The sequence below is a fragment of the Phascolarctos cinereus genome, unplaced genomic scaffold, assembly GCF_003287225.1.
Source record: "Phascolarctos cinereus isolate Bilbo 61053 unplaced genomic scaffold, phaCin_HiC Scaffold_726;HRSCAF=1367, whole genome shotgun sequence".
Lineage (NCBI taxonomy): Eukaryota > Metazoa > Chordata > Mammalia > Diprotodontia > Phascolarctidae > Phascolarctos > Phascolarctos cinereus.
Window position 1 is genome coordinate 172052391 of NW_027556098.1, and position 17116 is coordinate 172069506.

The 17116-nt window shown below is 40.5% G+C and overlaps 1 protein-coding gene across 1 annotated transcript in view; it reads left to right on the top strand.

Annotated features, from left to right (window-relative positions):
- The first annotated feature begins 663 nt into the window (after positions 1–663).
- Positions 664–17116, top strand: part of KIF5C (kinesin family member 5C) — a 215883-nt gene continuing 199430 nt past the window's right edge. Inside the window, exon 1 of the mRNA XM_020984747.1 lies at positions 664–1254. Coding sequence (XP_020840406.1) covers positions 1129–1254 — 126 coding nt within the window. The 5' untranslated portion in view covers positions 664–1128. The remainder of the gene's footprint in view (positions 1255–17116) is intronic.

Sequence of the window (17116 nt, forward strand, 5' to 3'; positions counted from 1 at the left end):
GAGGAGAAGAGGAAAGGAGTCAATGAATGTGTAGGTAGATTTTTCTCAGAGTTTGGTTGAGAAAGGGAGAGATATATGACAATAGTGGTAGCGTATAGTGAGGGGCTTTTGAAGGATGGGTAATCGGGCATATTTGAAGACAGTAGAGAAGGAATCGGTAGATAGTGAGAGATTAAAGGTTAGAGAAGGAGAATGCCTGAGCCGGAGATGATGGAAGGGGATGGGATCAAAGAACAAGGTAAGGGTTGGCCTTGGCAAGGGGAAGGGCTACTGGAATGTCAACTATTATTAGTATAGCATCAAATAAGTGCTCCATTAAGGCTTTTGTCTTATTGGACAGTAGCGTTTAAGACATGCTTCTTCTATAGGAAAGCCATAGAAATTTTATTTACCTGAAAATCTAGATGACAACCCTATCACCCCCTGCTTGGCTTGGACAATGAAGATCTATTCTTCCAGACGTTTGGTAGACCATCCCAGCCCTTGCAAACTCAACCCAAGTGATCATGGTCCATTCTACCTGCAGACAGAGAGACTACAATTCCCAGCATGCCTATCGAGCCAGTCTACCAGAGCTTGGGAAGAAGTAAGGCTGGGGTGGAGTCAATGCAGTGAAGTCATAAAGCCCTTGGGAGGGGGAGGGGATGGTAAATGGGAGGGGAAAGTAGTAGGAGGAATAGGGGCGAGGGAAGGTAGTTGGTGCTGATGCAGGATGGCAGCGCCCCGTAGGAGCCTCTGAGATCTGAGAGGAGCAGAGAGTCTGGGTCCCCTTTGGAGACGTCCCCTCCCTCACTTGCAGTACCCTCCCCAGGCCTGCAGTGCCAGAGGGGAGGGAGAGGGGACTGGGGGAGAAGGGGCAGATTTGTAGCCTGGCCCGGGGGTAGGGGCAATAGGGGTTGGATGCTTTGGATTTGTCCTGTTTCCATTCCTCGGGAGCTGCCCAGCCTGAAGAGTTCGCAATGACCTGCTAAAAAGTACACGCGCTGGACCCCGTCGGGCCGCACTGGGACGTGGCTCGGCTGCTGGCCGGGTATTTCCCACCCCTCGCTCCAGTGACCCTCCGGTCCCCCTTACCCCACCCACCCCATCCCCCCTGCCAGCCCTTGCCCTCGCCCACACCCGGCCGAGATGGCGGACCCCTCTGAATGCAGCATCAAAGTGATGTGCCGGTTCCGGCCTCTGAATGAAGCGGAGATCCTCCGAGGGGACAAATTCATCCCCAAATTTAAAGGAGACGAGACGGTGGTCATAGGGGTAAGTTTCTGTTGGATTTTTCCCTCTTCTTTCCTCTCGTCCCTCACTTCCCCCCTCCCCCAGACTGGAGATGCTCCTTCTGACATTCCTGCCCTGCAGTTTCTTGTGGCCCGGGCGGAGAAGAAACAGGTCATCCCTCGGCCACCCGCCACCCCCTCCGTCCCACCCCCCGCCAGCCTCATTGTTCTCTCCCCGGACCCCGGGGGTAGGCTGCAGGGTAGGGTTGGGAGGAATGGGGGGGGGCCGGGGAGCTGCTCTCGCGGTCGCCATTGTTCCCCCTAGTAGGGGTGGGGGGCGCTCAGGGGAAGGACAGCGGGGGCCAAAGCTGGACCCCATTGTTCCCCTGCCCAGCGCCGGCTGTGTGGACCCTGTATACAAGTATTGGAGGGGGATGGGCGGACTGGGATTTACTTGCCCTCTTCTCCCCCCTCCTTTTAAAAAATAAGTATTAGACACCACCACCCCCTCCCCCATGCGCTTATTCTCGTGTAAGTATGTATGTATTACTGAGCACTTCTCCAGGGAGAAGAAAATAAAGGGACCCAAATGTGTAGCGGATCTGAAATCCCATCTACGGTGTAAAACGCGGCTCCCCTGCCGCCTTTCACCTTGATCACAGCAGGGCGAGCAGAGGAGCAGCACTGAGCTAGTGCTTGGAGGCGCAGCCAGGAAGGTCAGGTGTCTCTCCCCCACTCCTCCCCTCGGTCAAGGGGTGGTCCCTCTGCTGCTAGGAGGCGGGGAAGGGAGAGGAATGAGGGACGATGGTGCACGCTCCCCCTCCTTGCCCCTCCCGCCTTCTCTTCTTTCCCCGGTTTCTTTATTCCCGAAGCCCAGGGGTGTGCCCCGAGTGTAGAAGGGAAGGGTTTCTACGGTGGTGAGCAGTTAGAGAAAGGAGGCTAGAGGTGACGAGGGTGCAACCAACCTCCCTCCCCCATTGAAAAGTGCAGAAGTTACTTTCTGCTCCGATTCCTTTCCTTTCTCCCCTCTCCAAATTCGATCTCTCACTCTTTCAAGAGTTCTGACTTCTGGGATGAGATGATGGTATGACTATTTTTGGTCCAAGGGATAAAAGCGAACCCGTTCTGCCATTTCGGTGTGCATGTTGCCTCTCCCTCCACCCATTCTCACACTGCTTGTTCCCCGGGTATCTGATTCTGCTCCCTTTGTACTCATAGGGAAGGGACTGGAATTGATCGAACCTCCCTGTCCCCATTGGCATGTTCTTGGCAGCTTTCTCTATTGCTGGTGCAGCTTCCCAGCATTGATTAAGCTGATGTCATCCCGATCACTGAGCATGCTCTGTCTCTCTGACTCTCCCTCCCCCTATCACACACACCGGTCTTTTTCCTCCCCCCACCTCCCAAATTGCTGATGTATTTAGGTCAAGTGATTGGCAGATAACAACAATATGCCGAGGGGGCACAAGGAAGGTGGCTGTCATTGTCAGTCCCTGGGAACCAGAGGTGTAAATTTGAGATGGTGGCTGTGTTGCTCCATCCCCTACAGTGATGATGTCTTTCTGTGCCGCAGCCCCTGCAAATAAGGCTGGGGATATCTTCATGTATTTCTCACTTGTGGGATAGGCTCTATCTATACTTGCAGGAAAATGGAGACAGGGATCCGACACAGAATAGAGTCTTGACTTCAGTCTCCTTTTATTCCCCTCCCCCTCCTTTTCAAACTACTCATAAAACTGTGTGACCTTACTGGGAAATAATCTGTGGATGAACATTCTTTCTTATAGCTTACCTGGTTTGGAGCAGGTCGGGAAAGATATTTTAGTCTCTGTTTATTTGCAGGGGAAAATAAATGCTTATCAAATATTTATTAAAATTGTTGAAGGAGATTTTCTACAGTAATCCTTAGCTGTTGTGGTTTTTAACGTTCCTTTGGCAAGTTTCTACCTCTGCTACAAAATTAAAGCTGGCATTTTGTATCATTTTTATTGTTGATGGTGTTGTTTACGAAGTACCTTTCTTACTGCAATCCTGTGAGAGGTAGGTAGTACAAGTATTATTGTCCCTATTTTAAATAAGAAGAAACTGACTTGCTGAGAAAATCAGTTGCTTACCCATAGTCAAATAACTGGAGTCACAGCTGGAACCCAAGTCCCCAATAACTCCAGTGTTCTTTCCACTGAACTATGGAGAAGCAGCCTTGGAGTGGAAAGAGTACCACCCTTAGAATCAGGAGAGTTCTGAGTATGTGTCCACCCTTCAGGGCTATCTAAGTGTGTGACTTCAGGCAATTCACATAACTTCTCTGAACCTTATTTTCCTCATCTGTAAAATGAGGACAATAACATAAACCCATAGTACTTACCTCACAGGGTTTTTGTCTGGATCACATGAGATGATGTATGTAAAGTTATTTTGTAAACCTTAAAGCATTATATAAATTATTGTAAGACCATGCTGCCTTTGTGTAACAATAATACAATGTACTCCAACTCATACCTCATCTGGAGTCTTATCTACAATATCCCAGGCAAGTGGGCATCCATTTTATGCTTGAAGATTTCCAGAGATGAGAAACTCACCTAGGCAGCTCATTTTCCTTTTGGACAGGTCTAATGGAATCAAAATCTTCCTTTTTGGGAGGTTAAGTGACTTATTTTCCCAGGGTCACACAGATAATATGTGGCAGAATCCAGATTCAAACTGAAGTCTGATTCCAAGCCCAAGTGTTTTTTATGCAGCACAGCTATACACTATTCCTTCTATAATAAACAGTGAAATAATTAAGAATGGAGTTATGTTTCTTTATGAAGCAGTTTGATCTTGGACTGAGGGTTAGCCACAAAAATTGTCAGACCCTTTCACCTGGGGTCTGGAGATATTTTAAGGTCAGATCACTCAATGGATCGTTATGTGCTCATTAATGCAAATAGGGCAATCTGCATTAATATTAACAAGTCAGAAGGTACTCAGAATGGAGGAGATTGACAAATACTGATAATAATCACTGAAATACATAAACTTGCGAATGCTTTACATACCTTATGTCATCTGATGCTTATGACAATCCTGTAACAAAACCCTGTTAAGTCAGTTTGCACATGAGAAAACTGAGATTCAGAGGTGAAGTGACTTCCCCCAATTTGTGGTACATGATAGAGGAAGGATTGGAACCTAGATCTCTCTGAACCAAATTCCAGCTCTTACTATGTATTCTTTAAAGAGAACCTTATATCTGCTTTGTAAATGGTGGAGTTGGGAGGGGGAAGAACAGATAGCCCCTATAGAGGAAGAGGAGCATTTGAATAAATTTCTGGAATTCTTTACCTGAAATGGATTACTATGCATTTTGGATAATGAGAAAGATTCAAGTCATCCCTAGACCATCTTAATCAAAAAGTCTAAATTCTGCATTGTTTCATAGCTGAAAACCAAGCCAACACACTTATTTATTCACTATTATATGCAAGGTGCCACTAACTAGCAGTATGACCTGGGTTGGGACAAGTCACTTGTCTTTTCTGGGTCTCAGCTTTTCCCATTTTTGAGAAATAGTGGGTTGGATTAGATAGTCTCTAATGTTCCTTTCAGGACCATATGAGTCTATGGTTCTACTGTGCTGGACTACTGTGTATGGACTACTGTGCTGAACAATGTACAATAATAACCTGTCTAATAATGCTTTTTGAAAAAGACTGGCCCTCTGTAGACCAGAGTTTTGGTACTTATAAATTCTGGTCACTATTGACTGTGCCTCTGCCAGTAAATACTGCATTGAAGGTGGGAGAAGGAGGGTAAGTCTTGTCTTAAGGGTCAGGAAATGGCTTGTCATACTGGAACCTTTCCCACAACTCAATTCATTTTGTTCAATTAAAGGAAATTAAAGTCCTGGCAGGCTGTAGATATGCTTTATATGCTGAGTAGACCCATGGATTGCAGCTGAATTCCTTTAGAACTAGCAGACAACAACTCTGCGTCTAAGCAGGCATGAGGAAGGAAGCCTGTCTAGAGATTCACTCCGTTGTTTTTCTGGAGTGGTGACAGTGGTAGTGGAGTGTGTATCTCTGGATGGCAGGGGGTGCAATGAGAAGGAAGAGAGGGATGATACAGAAGCTACCAAATAATGTTGGTTGTTAATGAGGAACAAAAGTGAGTAATTGAAATACAGTTGAACGAGCAGTGCTGCAAATTCAGAACCCCAAGAGTTTTATCTATTTCTATAATTGCATCACAAAGTTGAAGGGTTTTTTTTTTCCTTCTTTTGCCTTCAGGGGAGTATAGGCTAACAAATAGGATAGAAAGGTTTTGCATATGTCATCTCTGCAACTCTCCCCTAAGAAAATATCCATCCTTTATAGAATTGTAGGGCAAAGAACCCTAGATTATAATCAGGAAATATGGGTTGTACTTCTGGCCATCCCATTGGCAGTATGATTCTGGGCATGTCATATTTATGGGACTGTTTTTCCACATCTGTAGGAAAGTGCTGGACAAATTATTTCTGCCTTAATTTCACGTCTTTTGTGAAGCCTTCTATAACTGTGCATGATATAGTATATAGGATGCTGGACATGGAATCAGGAACGTGTGAGTTCAAATCCTGCCTTTGATATTTACTACTCATGTGATCCTAGGCAAGTTACTATCTACAAAATGAGAGCATGGAATTTGATTACCTCTTAAGATCACTTATAGCTCTAAATCTATGATCTTTTGACCCCAGGCCAAAGTAATCTCTCCCTCCTCTGAACTCCCCAGACTCTGTCTATACTGAACCACCTTTTAAAAATGTCCATACATTTTCTTCCTCCAATTAAAGCTAAGTTGAAGGAAGGCAAAGACCCTACTTTCTCATATACCCATGTGCCTAATACAATGCCTTATACCTTAAGTGGGCTCTTAATAAAGTTTGCTTGTGGATTCCAGAAGTTTTCATCTTTTCATGCTATTTTTATTAATCTTGTAGATTTATAACCTTCATTGATCTAAACCATTGGTTTTCGCTTCTATAAAAGGAGGCAGTTGTATCAAAGGATTCAGTCTTAAAGACCCAAGACAGTATAAAGCTTTTTATTGGGCCCATATTGTGAAAATGGGAACTCTGATAAAATTAACTTTGAAATGAAATGTTATTTAGCTTAGTAGGCCTGAATCATTAGTAATTAATACTTAATTTATTCCCTTGCCCTTCACCTTTGCCCATTGAATTAAAAAAATGACCTGGAAAGATTTTTTTCCAGCTTCTCTGAGAGCTAGGAAAGATAATAAAATTGGGAGTGAAGGGGGAATAGGGAATGAAGAGAATGCTATTAGATATTTTGGGGGAGGAGAGGAGTTATAATAAAGCTTTAGTTTCTCTTAAGATATAAAATATTTGATCAAATTCAATTTCCTGAGTTTTTAGCAATACAGTAATTATTAAAAATGCTGCTGAACCATCTATTTACTTGAGAGCCCTAATTGTTGGCTCTTAAAACATCGTTTATTAGTGACAGCCCATTGTCTTGTACTGTTCCTATCGTAGGTCTTTGAAATAGATTTCTTGTACTTTTAGTTCCTTCCAGTTGAGCAGGACAAGAGTTTATACTGCTTTCATTTGTCATTCAAAAATAGCTTAGCTTTGCAAAGACTACCTCCTTTGTTTTGTGGGAGAATGGGTTCAGGTCTGTGCAAGAGATCAGTTCAAACTTCACCTATAACTAGCCTTATTTAATCTCTAGAGCTGGGGAGGGGGGCATTTGCAGGGAACATAGAGGTCAGTATGTGATAGCTTACATTAGTGGTGGAATGGGAAAGATAGGTGGGGAAGGAGAGTGGTCAGGTTTCAGAGCAAATTGCCATTCTGGTAAAGGTTTACCTCTTGAAAAAAAAAGGAGAAAAATGTTAGATCTTGCAGTTATTTTCTAAGAGCTCTTTTCTTCCTTAAAAGCTACAATACTGTTTTAAGCAAAGATTTTTGAGGTGTTCTTTCAACCACCTTTTCTAAACGAGGACACATGTTCTAGCCAATTACAGTCTGATTCCTTTTTCTAAGTATGCCTTTTGAAAGCCAAAATAGGAATATAGTTGTATTCTCTGTCTCGGTCTCTCATGCACATACATAATATATATGTATATATGTATATCTATGTAAAAATTGCGCATAGCTCTTCAATTCTGATTTGTGCTTCTCCTTACCCTTGTTTTCACAGCTGTCTTTGTCAACCCAAGTCTTCCTTATTTCCTTATCTTTTACTAACCTATATGAACCCTCCACTCCAACCAGATTGGTCTACGTACTGTTCTTTCAATAAATCATGTTCACATCTACTCCTGAGCCTTTGACATGACTAAAGAAAGTGACTGTTTTATACCACTTTTAATTCCTCACATGTAAACCTTGTGCATCAGTTACTAGACACTTTCTAAGCTGATTGATTTTGATCTTTGCTGCAGGAAGCCAGATTTTTATAAGCTTCTAGTTATTGTATTCCTTTAAATACTTAAATTTCCTGAAATTTTCTTTCTGTTTCCAAATGTTTTTCCTCTGTTGAGTTCTTCTTTGCTTTTTAGAATGGGAAAAAGTTCTCCATGCCTAGATCTCTTTCCATTTAAAATAAAGTAGGAGAGAATATTTTCCTCCCAAGTCTGAATTGCTTTTTAAAAACTTGAATAAACATCTATTGCTGAGATTTCTTTCTCTTTTATATCAGTTAAAACACCCCATTCTTCATTTCCTAATTTTAAAACTATCTCTCTCTTATACTGAAACTCTGATTTTATCTTATTTCTTCTAAGTTTTTAAAGTAATCAGTCTCCTCCAGTTTCAGACTGTTGAGAGCACCCAAACATAATCCTTTTTTATTTTTCTTAAATAATAAAATCTGAGAGCTGAAAGGGACCTCCAGATGTCTTCTAGTCTAACCTTTCTAAAGGTATAAAGGTGTAAAGTCCCTCTACTCTATTCCTGACTCTAACCTCTGCTTGTAGACCCCCAGTGATGGAGAGCTCACTGCCTCCCACAGAGGACGATTCTAATTGTGGATGGTTCTAATTGTTAGAAAGTTCTTCCTATATACTCCCTATAATTTCTGCCCATTGATCCTACTTCTGCTTTTTTGCATTCCAGAAGAATGTCTTAATTCTTATTCCACATGATGGCACTTCAAATATATAAAGATAGTTATTATTTAAAGATATTACAATTATTATTAATAATGATTATTATTAAAGGTAGTTATTATTCCCTCTCCTTATCCTAAGTCTTTTCTTCTCGGGGCTAAATATTCTCACTTCCTTTAATGAGAACAGATTTCATGAGAGGCATATAAGCAATCAAAGACACATTTTCTATTTCACAGTTCGTAGCTGTTGTGCAGAAATCATGGGGGACTTTCTCCTCACGAACATTATATTTTATAAAGAGGGGAACTGGTGGAAGTTAGTTCCACGTAAAAGATTTGGGAATACAGATTTCTGCAGTTCACTACTTATGAAAACCCCTTGCAAAAACTGATTGGAGAGGATGGTTTTATTGTGATAACAAGTATAAAAATAAGGCACTGTATGATTAAAACTATTTGACAAGTGTGTCCATTTAATGGCTTTGGTATGTAGGTTGATCAGTTAGTTTCCCAGAGATGACAAAGAAGACTTGTGGACTCAAGGTAGTTTTTTTCTCTCATTCTGTCAGTGACAGGGTGTGGTTTATTTAGTCAACAGCATTTTTCTGACTTGGCAAGGCTGTTCCAATGGCCACAGAGAAATCCAAGATTCTGTCCACTTTGCGCTTCACAAAGGTCATACCTCAATATCTTGGGAGTCTATGCAAATAAACACAGATTAGAAGAGAAAGATCTTTTCTCTAATATACCCAACTGCTCTGATTAGGCTTTCTTTGTTTCCTATGCTCTCTTTCCTTGTCTCAGTCATTTAATAGTAAAGAATTCTACTTTGGTAGGGTGATTTGGTGGGGCAGTGTTCTGAAAGTTTAGTGGTGGATCTGACCAGCTGAGATCTTAGCTTGTCTTTCTTCTAGAGACTCTATTAGGTTAGAGATCTGGGGTAAAGGTCTCCATGGAATTCCTGAGGTCTGTCTGATTTGGGAATAGTGTTTGGAGGGCTAGCCCTATGTCCTTTTTCAGGCTCATTGCCTTCCCTCCTCCCCCAAGAAATATATTTCCAGAGCTTGAATTGATTAGAGAAGGATTTTCTTATTGGGTCCCCTACCACCAGGCAATTAGCAAATTTCTTATTGCACTGGTATTTTGCCAGTCTGTTGTGGCATTTTGGTGTGGAGTGATTTTCTGAGTTTCTCATTTCCTATTGACTTTTTTTGGTCAAAGAGAATGGAACATGGAAACTAGGGTAGAGTGGAGTGTTTGTGTGTGTGTGTGTGTGTGTATACATGTCTTTTTGAAATGGGATATGCAGGTGGATAGTTGCATATATTTATGGTTCTCCAAAACCTGGTCCCAGTCTACCTTTTCTTATTTCTTACTAGTACCCCACATGAATCCCTTTTGGTCAGGGTAAACTGGACTATTTACTGATAACTCAATATTCCATGTGCTTTCCCAATCCCCACCATTTTCTTCCATTCTTCCCCCCACCCCCGAATATCATCTCTACTTTTTGAAGTCCTTCCTATCAATGTTTTTCTTCTTCCATGGAGACTTTACTTATTATGGGATAATGGACCAGAGCTTGAAGGACTTTAGACATTATCTGGACCAACTATCCATGTAATAACTGGGAAGGGAGGGAAGAGTATTACCAACTTCTAAAAATTTAACAAGTTATACCTACATACATTTGAAGGAAAGCATTCGCTCCCTTTTACATCAATAATGCAGGGATCTATAGTATAGATGTGGCTTTTCCACTTCGGTGGTAAGCCTTTAGCAAATCCTAAAGGCTACCTTTTGTCTCATTCAGTACCCTGCTGGCGGATGTAACTGCTAGAAGATGATCACAAACTCAGTCTCTCCTGAATAGCAGAGAGAGACAGAGAGAGATGAAGCATCTTAGTCAAAAGAGAAGACAGAATGAATGGTAGTTGGAAGCTCTTTCTCTATTTTGTGTTAATGGGGAATGGCTCATATGTATGCTTTAGGGTAATGAACAGGGATGGAAATAACCATCTCTGAAAACTCCCTAGAGATAATTTCTTTCTTGCATCCTTCCTCTCCACTGCCCTACCGGCTACTGCATGTAAGGAGACAAATGTGCATATCGACCTTGAAACAAAGGGGAGGCTTTGCTGTAATAGATTCATCTAATGTGGTATGATTTGTTGCTGTAGAAACACATGCTGAGTGATCATTGCTAATCAAGATTCCTAACATGCCTCCCCTTACAATAGTCACGGCTCAGCTATCCCTCCTGATAACATAGAGCAGGTGCTGGGGATGTCTTCTAGAAAAGCTATATAAAGCACCTTAATGGCTTTTCCTGTTGCTGCTGCTTCAGTTGGCTTATGTAAATGTCAGGAATCTGGAACAATTGGTTTATATTCTGACCTGCTATCTTAGCATCACTCCATATTTGGTTGGTACTGTACTGATCAAAATGTAGCGCAGGTTGGCTTACCTACTACTTCTCTCAGCTCGTGTCACTTTCTACATAAGGTTTTTCCTAAACCTCAGCTGCTAGTGTCTTCTCCTCTAAATTATTGTTTACTTATGTATTTATGTGTTAAACTTGTATATTTATTTTATATGTGTTTATATATGCTTTGTAAACCATTGCCTAACACAGTGCCTAGCAACATTGTGCTTAACAACAGTGCTTAATAGAGGTTAATTGATTGATTACATGCCACCCAAATACACACACACACACACACACACACACACACACACACACACACACACCCCACACACACACACCCACACACACACACACACCCCCCTCTCAGCAAAATTCCTCTTGCTGTTTTGGTTCAGAGTTCTCTCTGTCTCCACCTTCCTCCTTCTCTTCCTCTTCAGCTTGCTTCTTTCTGGAATTCAACATTCCTCCTCTTCCTCTCTGCACCCTTTCCCTTCTTGTGATCTCAGCTCAGAGCCAGTCTGGGGTGGGGCCTGAGATGTTCAGATTCAAAATTCTCTTTCATCCTGTCCTCATCCAGCAGTACCCTCAGCCCCTCACCAATTTCCTACCAAGGTTCAGTCCTCCTATTGCTGTCAAGCTCCTGCGCTTTTGATCAAATTACTGGGAGATTCTGAATGTGCCTTTCCTCTGAAATGCAGATAAATCTTTCGTTTGTCCTTTGTGTGCCCAGTGGCCCCAATTCATACTTTGGTGCAACTTTTTCTCAATAACATTTAAAAAAAGAAGAGGGTCAGCAAAGGAGAGAAGCCTTTTAACCTATCACCCCCTCCCATCAGTTTGTGTCTGATACTAGAATTTAACCCCCCCCCCACAAAACCTTAATCTCAGGTAGATGAGAAGCTTCAAGTCTCCATTCTGATCCAGCAAAAAAGAATGCAATTGTATGATCTCTGAGGTCTTCAGGTAAAAAAAAAAAAAGGGTGTGATGGGAAGCCTGCTTAAGTATCTGGAGGTTGTAGCTTACCATCTCATTTTCTCTTCTTCATACTCTCATCTCCTCTACTTTAGAGGCACCACTTAGTGGCTTAGAAAGTAAGCCCACCTATCTGCTGGTTGGAAAGATGGGGGAAATGGAAAAGGATTTCTCTTACTGCAGAGAAAAGAGGACATGATGTTCTTGGCTCACAACCTACTTACCACCAAAGTTACTTAGCATCTCTAGGCAGTGGCTTCCTCTGTTGTTAAATGAGGAGTTTAGATGAGATGACCTCTAAGGACTATTCCAGCTCTAAATATATAATCCCATGAAGTTGGTACCTTTAATTACCCAGAGAGTAATGTTCCTGGAACCTGAGACACTTACTAGTGTTTAACCTGTGCAAATCATTTAACCTTTCACAGCCTCAGTTTCCTCATATGTAAAATGGGGATAATAACAGCACCTACCTCATAAGATTATTGTGGAAATTGAATGAGAGAATAGTATAAGCAATTTACAGACTTCAAAGTGCTAGATAAATGTAAGCTATTTTTGTTATTGTTATTATATATGATCTTTAGGTTCTGAAATACTATTAGTGGAATACTTGAAGTACATTATGGGTCAAATGGGGCTTTTTTGGCTAGTCTGGCAACCTAATCACCACATTTAATGTGGTTTTTATAGGAAATGTATTGAGTCTCAAACTAATCGCTTCCTATTAAATATTTTGAATGTAGCCCTTTCCTGAGTTGGAAACTGTCTGTACTGTACTTCCAGATATTTTTGTGTAAGCTTATCATTTCATGTGCTCCAAAACCCCTCCCTGATATAAGGGCATACCTTTTCATTTGAAAATAAACCAAAAGAATTTATGAAAAAGACAGCAATTTCATGTGATACATGTCTTAAAAAAGACACATTCTTTTAATTCTCAAAGAGCAACACGTACCCTGCTTTTTTCTTCTTTTCTCTCAATTGACTTATTTTTTGTCATTGGTCAAAAGTGAGGTGGAGGAAAGCTCATTAAAATGTTGTTGTTGTTGTTTTTCCACAGTAGGTCTTCTAAGGTTCTTGATTGTAGGGAGAGAATAATGATGGTGATAATAATACTATCTTTTAAAACCTCGTACCCATGAAGACTATTCTTATGTTGATAGTTATTTAAGAGTGATTATTTTAAGACAAATAGTCTTTTCCTTTTGTTTATTCTTTCCTATGTAGAATAATACTCCTGTTTACAGGTCTCAGTCTGTCTCATGAGTAAAAAGTAGGCTACTGTATTCTCTGAGGAAGTAAGGTGTGAGTTTCTCCCTGTGTTGTGTGTCAGACACCTAATACTTCTAAGTACATTTATTTTCTCTCTTGAACTTGAATATATAGCTTCTAATTCTTATATTGAAAGCGTGGGCTATTCTTTGAGATGACCATTTATGTAGTGTTTGTAAAAAGTAGAATTCGGGAGGGAAATATGTACTCTGTTAATGAAATTAAGTTCCTTCTACAATTAAGGAAAACAGCCTACTAATTATCTGTTGGAGTATTTTTTAAAAAACCCACCCCCAGATGTAATGCTATCTTAGAATAATAAATTACACTTGGAGGCTAATGTTTTTACTTAATTGCCTCTCAAGATGTTTTTTTCTACAGAATGGTTTGGTAGAAATGAAGGGTTTTTCTTCTTTCCTTTTTTCCTTTGTTCCTTCCTTTCCTTATCCTTTCTTATTTTGGAGCATATATTAATCCAAGGACATTTCCTGACTCAAGAAATGGGAGATTGTATTATTTTAAATACTGGTTTTCTTAAGCCTATTTAATAACAAAGAAACAACAAGCTATAAAAATAAAAATTCCCAAGTGGTACATATTATATGTCAGTGGGAAAATGCAGATTAAAATACATCTTTAATATGTTGTAAAAGGTATCATTTCATAGAGAAGCATCTTTATGTTTTTTATAACTTCAGATTCCCCCCAATATTTAGATGATGTCATTTAATTGTGGCCTTTTCATTTGTTTAGTCAGCATTTGTTAAATACCTATTATGAATAAGACCTTGCCAAATGCATACTCTAAGGGTGATAAGTGTATTAGTGAGATAGAGCTCTCTTGACCTAGAGGAATTTGTAATCCAGGTTTGACTGACAAATGTACAAATAATTATAATACAAATCAGAATATACATTTCATAAAAGAAGAATAAACAAAGACTTCAGAGGAAGTAGATGTGTTGGGGTGGGAACAAGAGAAAGATGGGGGTGGGGCAAGGGAAAAAAGATGAGAAGATATGCAAGTTTTTGGTAAGCTTGTAAAAACTATAAGCATTTACAGCTTCAGTCTTTTGTTGCAGTTTAAAAAAATGTTGTGAATTTCACAGTATGTTAAGATTTAAAGGAACAAGAAAACCTGGTCTAGGTCTGTGATTGAGAGCATCCATGGGCCCTCCCTCTCTGGACCTTGCCCTCCACTCCCTAGTTATCCCCACAAGATTCTTACTGAGAACGGCTAGGTGAAAGGACCCCATCTGAGCTACATGCAATCAAATCTGAGCAATTTGCAGCATCACATTAGTAATTTGTTTGAAGTAGGTGACATTCACAGCACTGAAAAGTGACACACATATTGTCTTTCGAAAATGTCCCTGTGCCTTCCCTGCTGTTTGATTTTTCTCTAAAAGGCTACAAATCGATAAATTCTAAAAGCAGGTCTTTGACTGAAGGCTTTCCATCTTTTCCTTATGTCTTGCTCCTTCTGTCTAGCATTTGCTGGCTCCTTGGTAAGAGGGGGCTGGGCTATGTTGTAGCTGTGTCCCCATGCTGTTTTTAATTTTGGGGCAAGAAGCTCCTTGGTGATTGCAAATCTGCTGCTTACCTTCTGTTGTCATCTTTCTGCTAATGCAAGGTGAATGACTAACCCCTTCTACTGGAAATGGATTCTGTCTCAATGCCTGGGCCTTATAATGAGGTTTCTTCCACACTGCAGAATAAAGATATTCCATTAAATTGGATACTGCAGTGGAGGACTGCGGCTTTGTTTTTGAAATCCAAGGAAACCAACTGCTTTGCTGCTGGAAACAGGTTGCTGCTATTCTTTGTCTTGGGAGGAGGGATTTCTCTTTTGGAAAGCCTGCCTTCTCAGTGGAGGTGGAAGGTCTTTATTTTGGGAGCAGTTTCTGTGTCTGAGTTCTCATTTCTGCTCCTCTCCCTTTCCCCTCACCCTCAGCACCTTGGCTGTGTTTTTTGTTGCCTTTGTGGGCACTGAATTGGGTTAATTTATTTTTATTTTAGTATCTTCTGATTTTACATCGTTTTTATTTCTGAATATATTCTTTCCTTCTTCCCTTCTCAGAGAATCATTCCTTCTAACAAAGACTAAAAAGAAGGAGAGGGGGAAAATGGGGAAAACAGCAGTTCAGCAAAACTAAGCAACACATGAATCAAATCTACTAATACAGGCAATGTCCCTCATTCCATCAAAGATGGATCAAGGCACATTTTCTCTTTTTTTCTTTGAGACCAAACTTGGTCATTATAATTATAAGGCTTTCTGTTTTGTTTTGTTTTTGTTTTGATTCTTTTCCATTTGTATTGTGATAATCATAATATATATTGTTTCCCTGGTTTGGTTATTTCACATCAATTCATATAATTTTCCATTTCTTTTTTGTCTTCAATATAATCATCATTTCTTGCGGTTTAGTAATTTTCCATTATGTTCCTGGGCCAGGATATATGTAGTCATTTCCTAAGCATTGTGCTTGTCAGTGATCTGTTTTTTTAAAAAAAAGTTTGTATTGATTTTTTTGTTTTTATGTAACCTGATTTTTCTTTTGTATTTCTGCCTCTCCTAAATAGCCACCACTTGTAACAAATAATTTTTTAAAAATGGGGAAGTAGAAAGAAAAATCCAGCACAACCAAGCAATACATCAAAATAATCTGACATTGTATGTAATGTTCAAACCCTTTGCCTCTCCCCCATTCCTGAGCAAAATGAACAAAATGATTTTTGAAAGGAAAAAAAAGACTAGTCATTTGGGTAGATAACTTGTAGACTAGGAACAGAACTGGCTTAGGATTCATCTTCACATGTCTTGGTGTGTTGTTTTCTTTTGTTTTCTTGCCTTTTCCCTCCAATTTGTGTGGTCTTGGGTTAATTGGTTAACTTCTTTATAATCTGATTTATCGGTTGCATAGGGGTGTTGTTTCTACTTGTGTGTATAGATGCTGATTGGTGGGTGGGGATGTTTCCATGGACACCGTGTGGAAGGCACAGCCTAGGGTTGGATTTGAAGAAGGAGGTGGAGCCTACGTCACATTCACAGCCCAGTGACTGTTAATTGCCTTCCTTATGAATCTAGCAGGGGATGTTTGTTCAGGTGATCTTATGCCGCATCCCCAAATAGTATTATGCCACACAAAGGTGGTGATGTAATTGGGATATAGTGGCTGGATTGAGAGGTCAGAGATCTGAACTCCCGGTCCAGTCCAATTCTACCACTGGCCTACTTGGGAAGGGAAGTTGCTTCCCATCTCTTGGCCTCGATTACCTCATCTGTAAGATGAGTAAGTTAGTCTAGGTGACTCCTAAGATTCCTTCCAGATCTAATATTCCATGACTCTAATCACTTTTGATTTATTTCATTACTCAGAGCATTCACCGTCACCACACCTATGTTTCCTCCATCATTCGTTCTTATTGTCCCCTTCTGCAGTTCTCCTGGTCCCAAATATAGAAAGTCCCTTTACAGTTTTATTATCTCATTGCTGTCTTTATTATCTCATTATCTCATTTTCTAAACCTGTGATTTCATTAGTATTGAAAATTCCTCCTAGTATGACAACTCTGTTCAGTCATATAGAATAAAAGTGTACTTAGAACTCAGTATTTGAGATCTACCTGGAGATTCTGTCCAGGTAACACAACCAGTGGGTGTCAGAGGTAGTAACTGAACTCAGGTTTTCCACAGTCCATAGCCATACCTCTGTCTGTGCCAGGTTGCCTCCCCATATCTTAGTACTGATGGCTATTTTTTTTGGTTTGCTTTTCTATTAAACACATTTTGTTTTGACACTGCCTTAGGACATAATCTTGGATATCCTGTTTTATTCAGCTGGTTTGTAAAATGAGGGGGCAGGGACAAAGGGATATTCTTGCTGGGATACATACCATGGTTATGCTGAGTAATAATAAGAGTTGGAAACATTTTACTACAGGAATTCTAAATAGGATGAGTTCCCTTCACAAAGCAGGCCAGGAAGCTTCCCAGAATGCTACCTCATCAAGCATCTTTTCCAGAAGTGATAGATCATTGTTCCAACTTTCTTTGCTCTCCTTTTTCCATTTCTACTTCCCAGAAAAAGTACAAAAATTAGAAATTACCCAACCAAACACA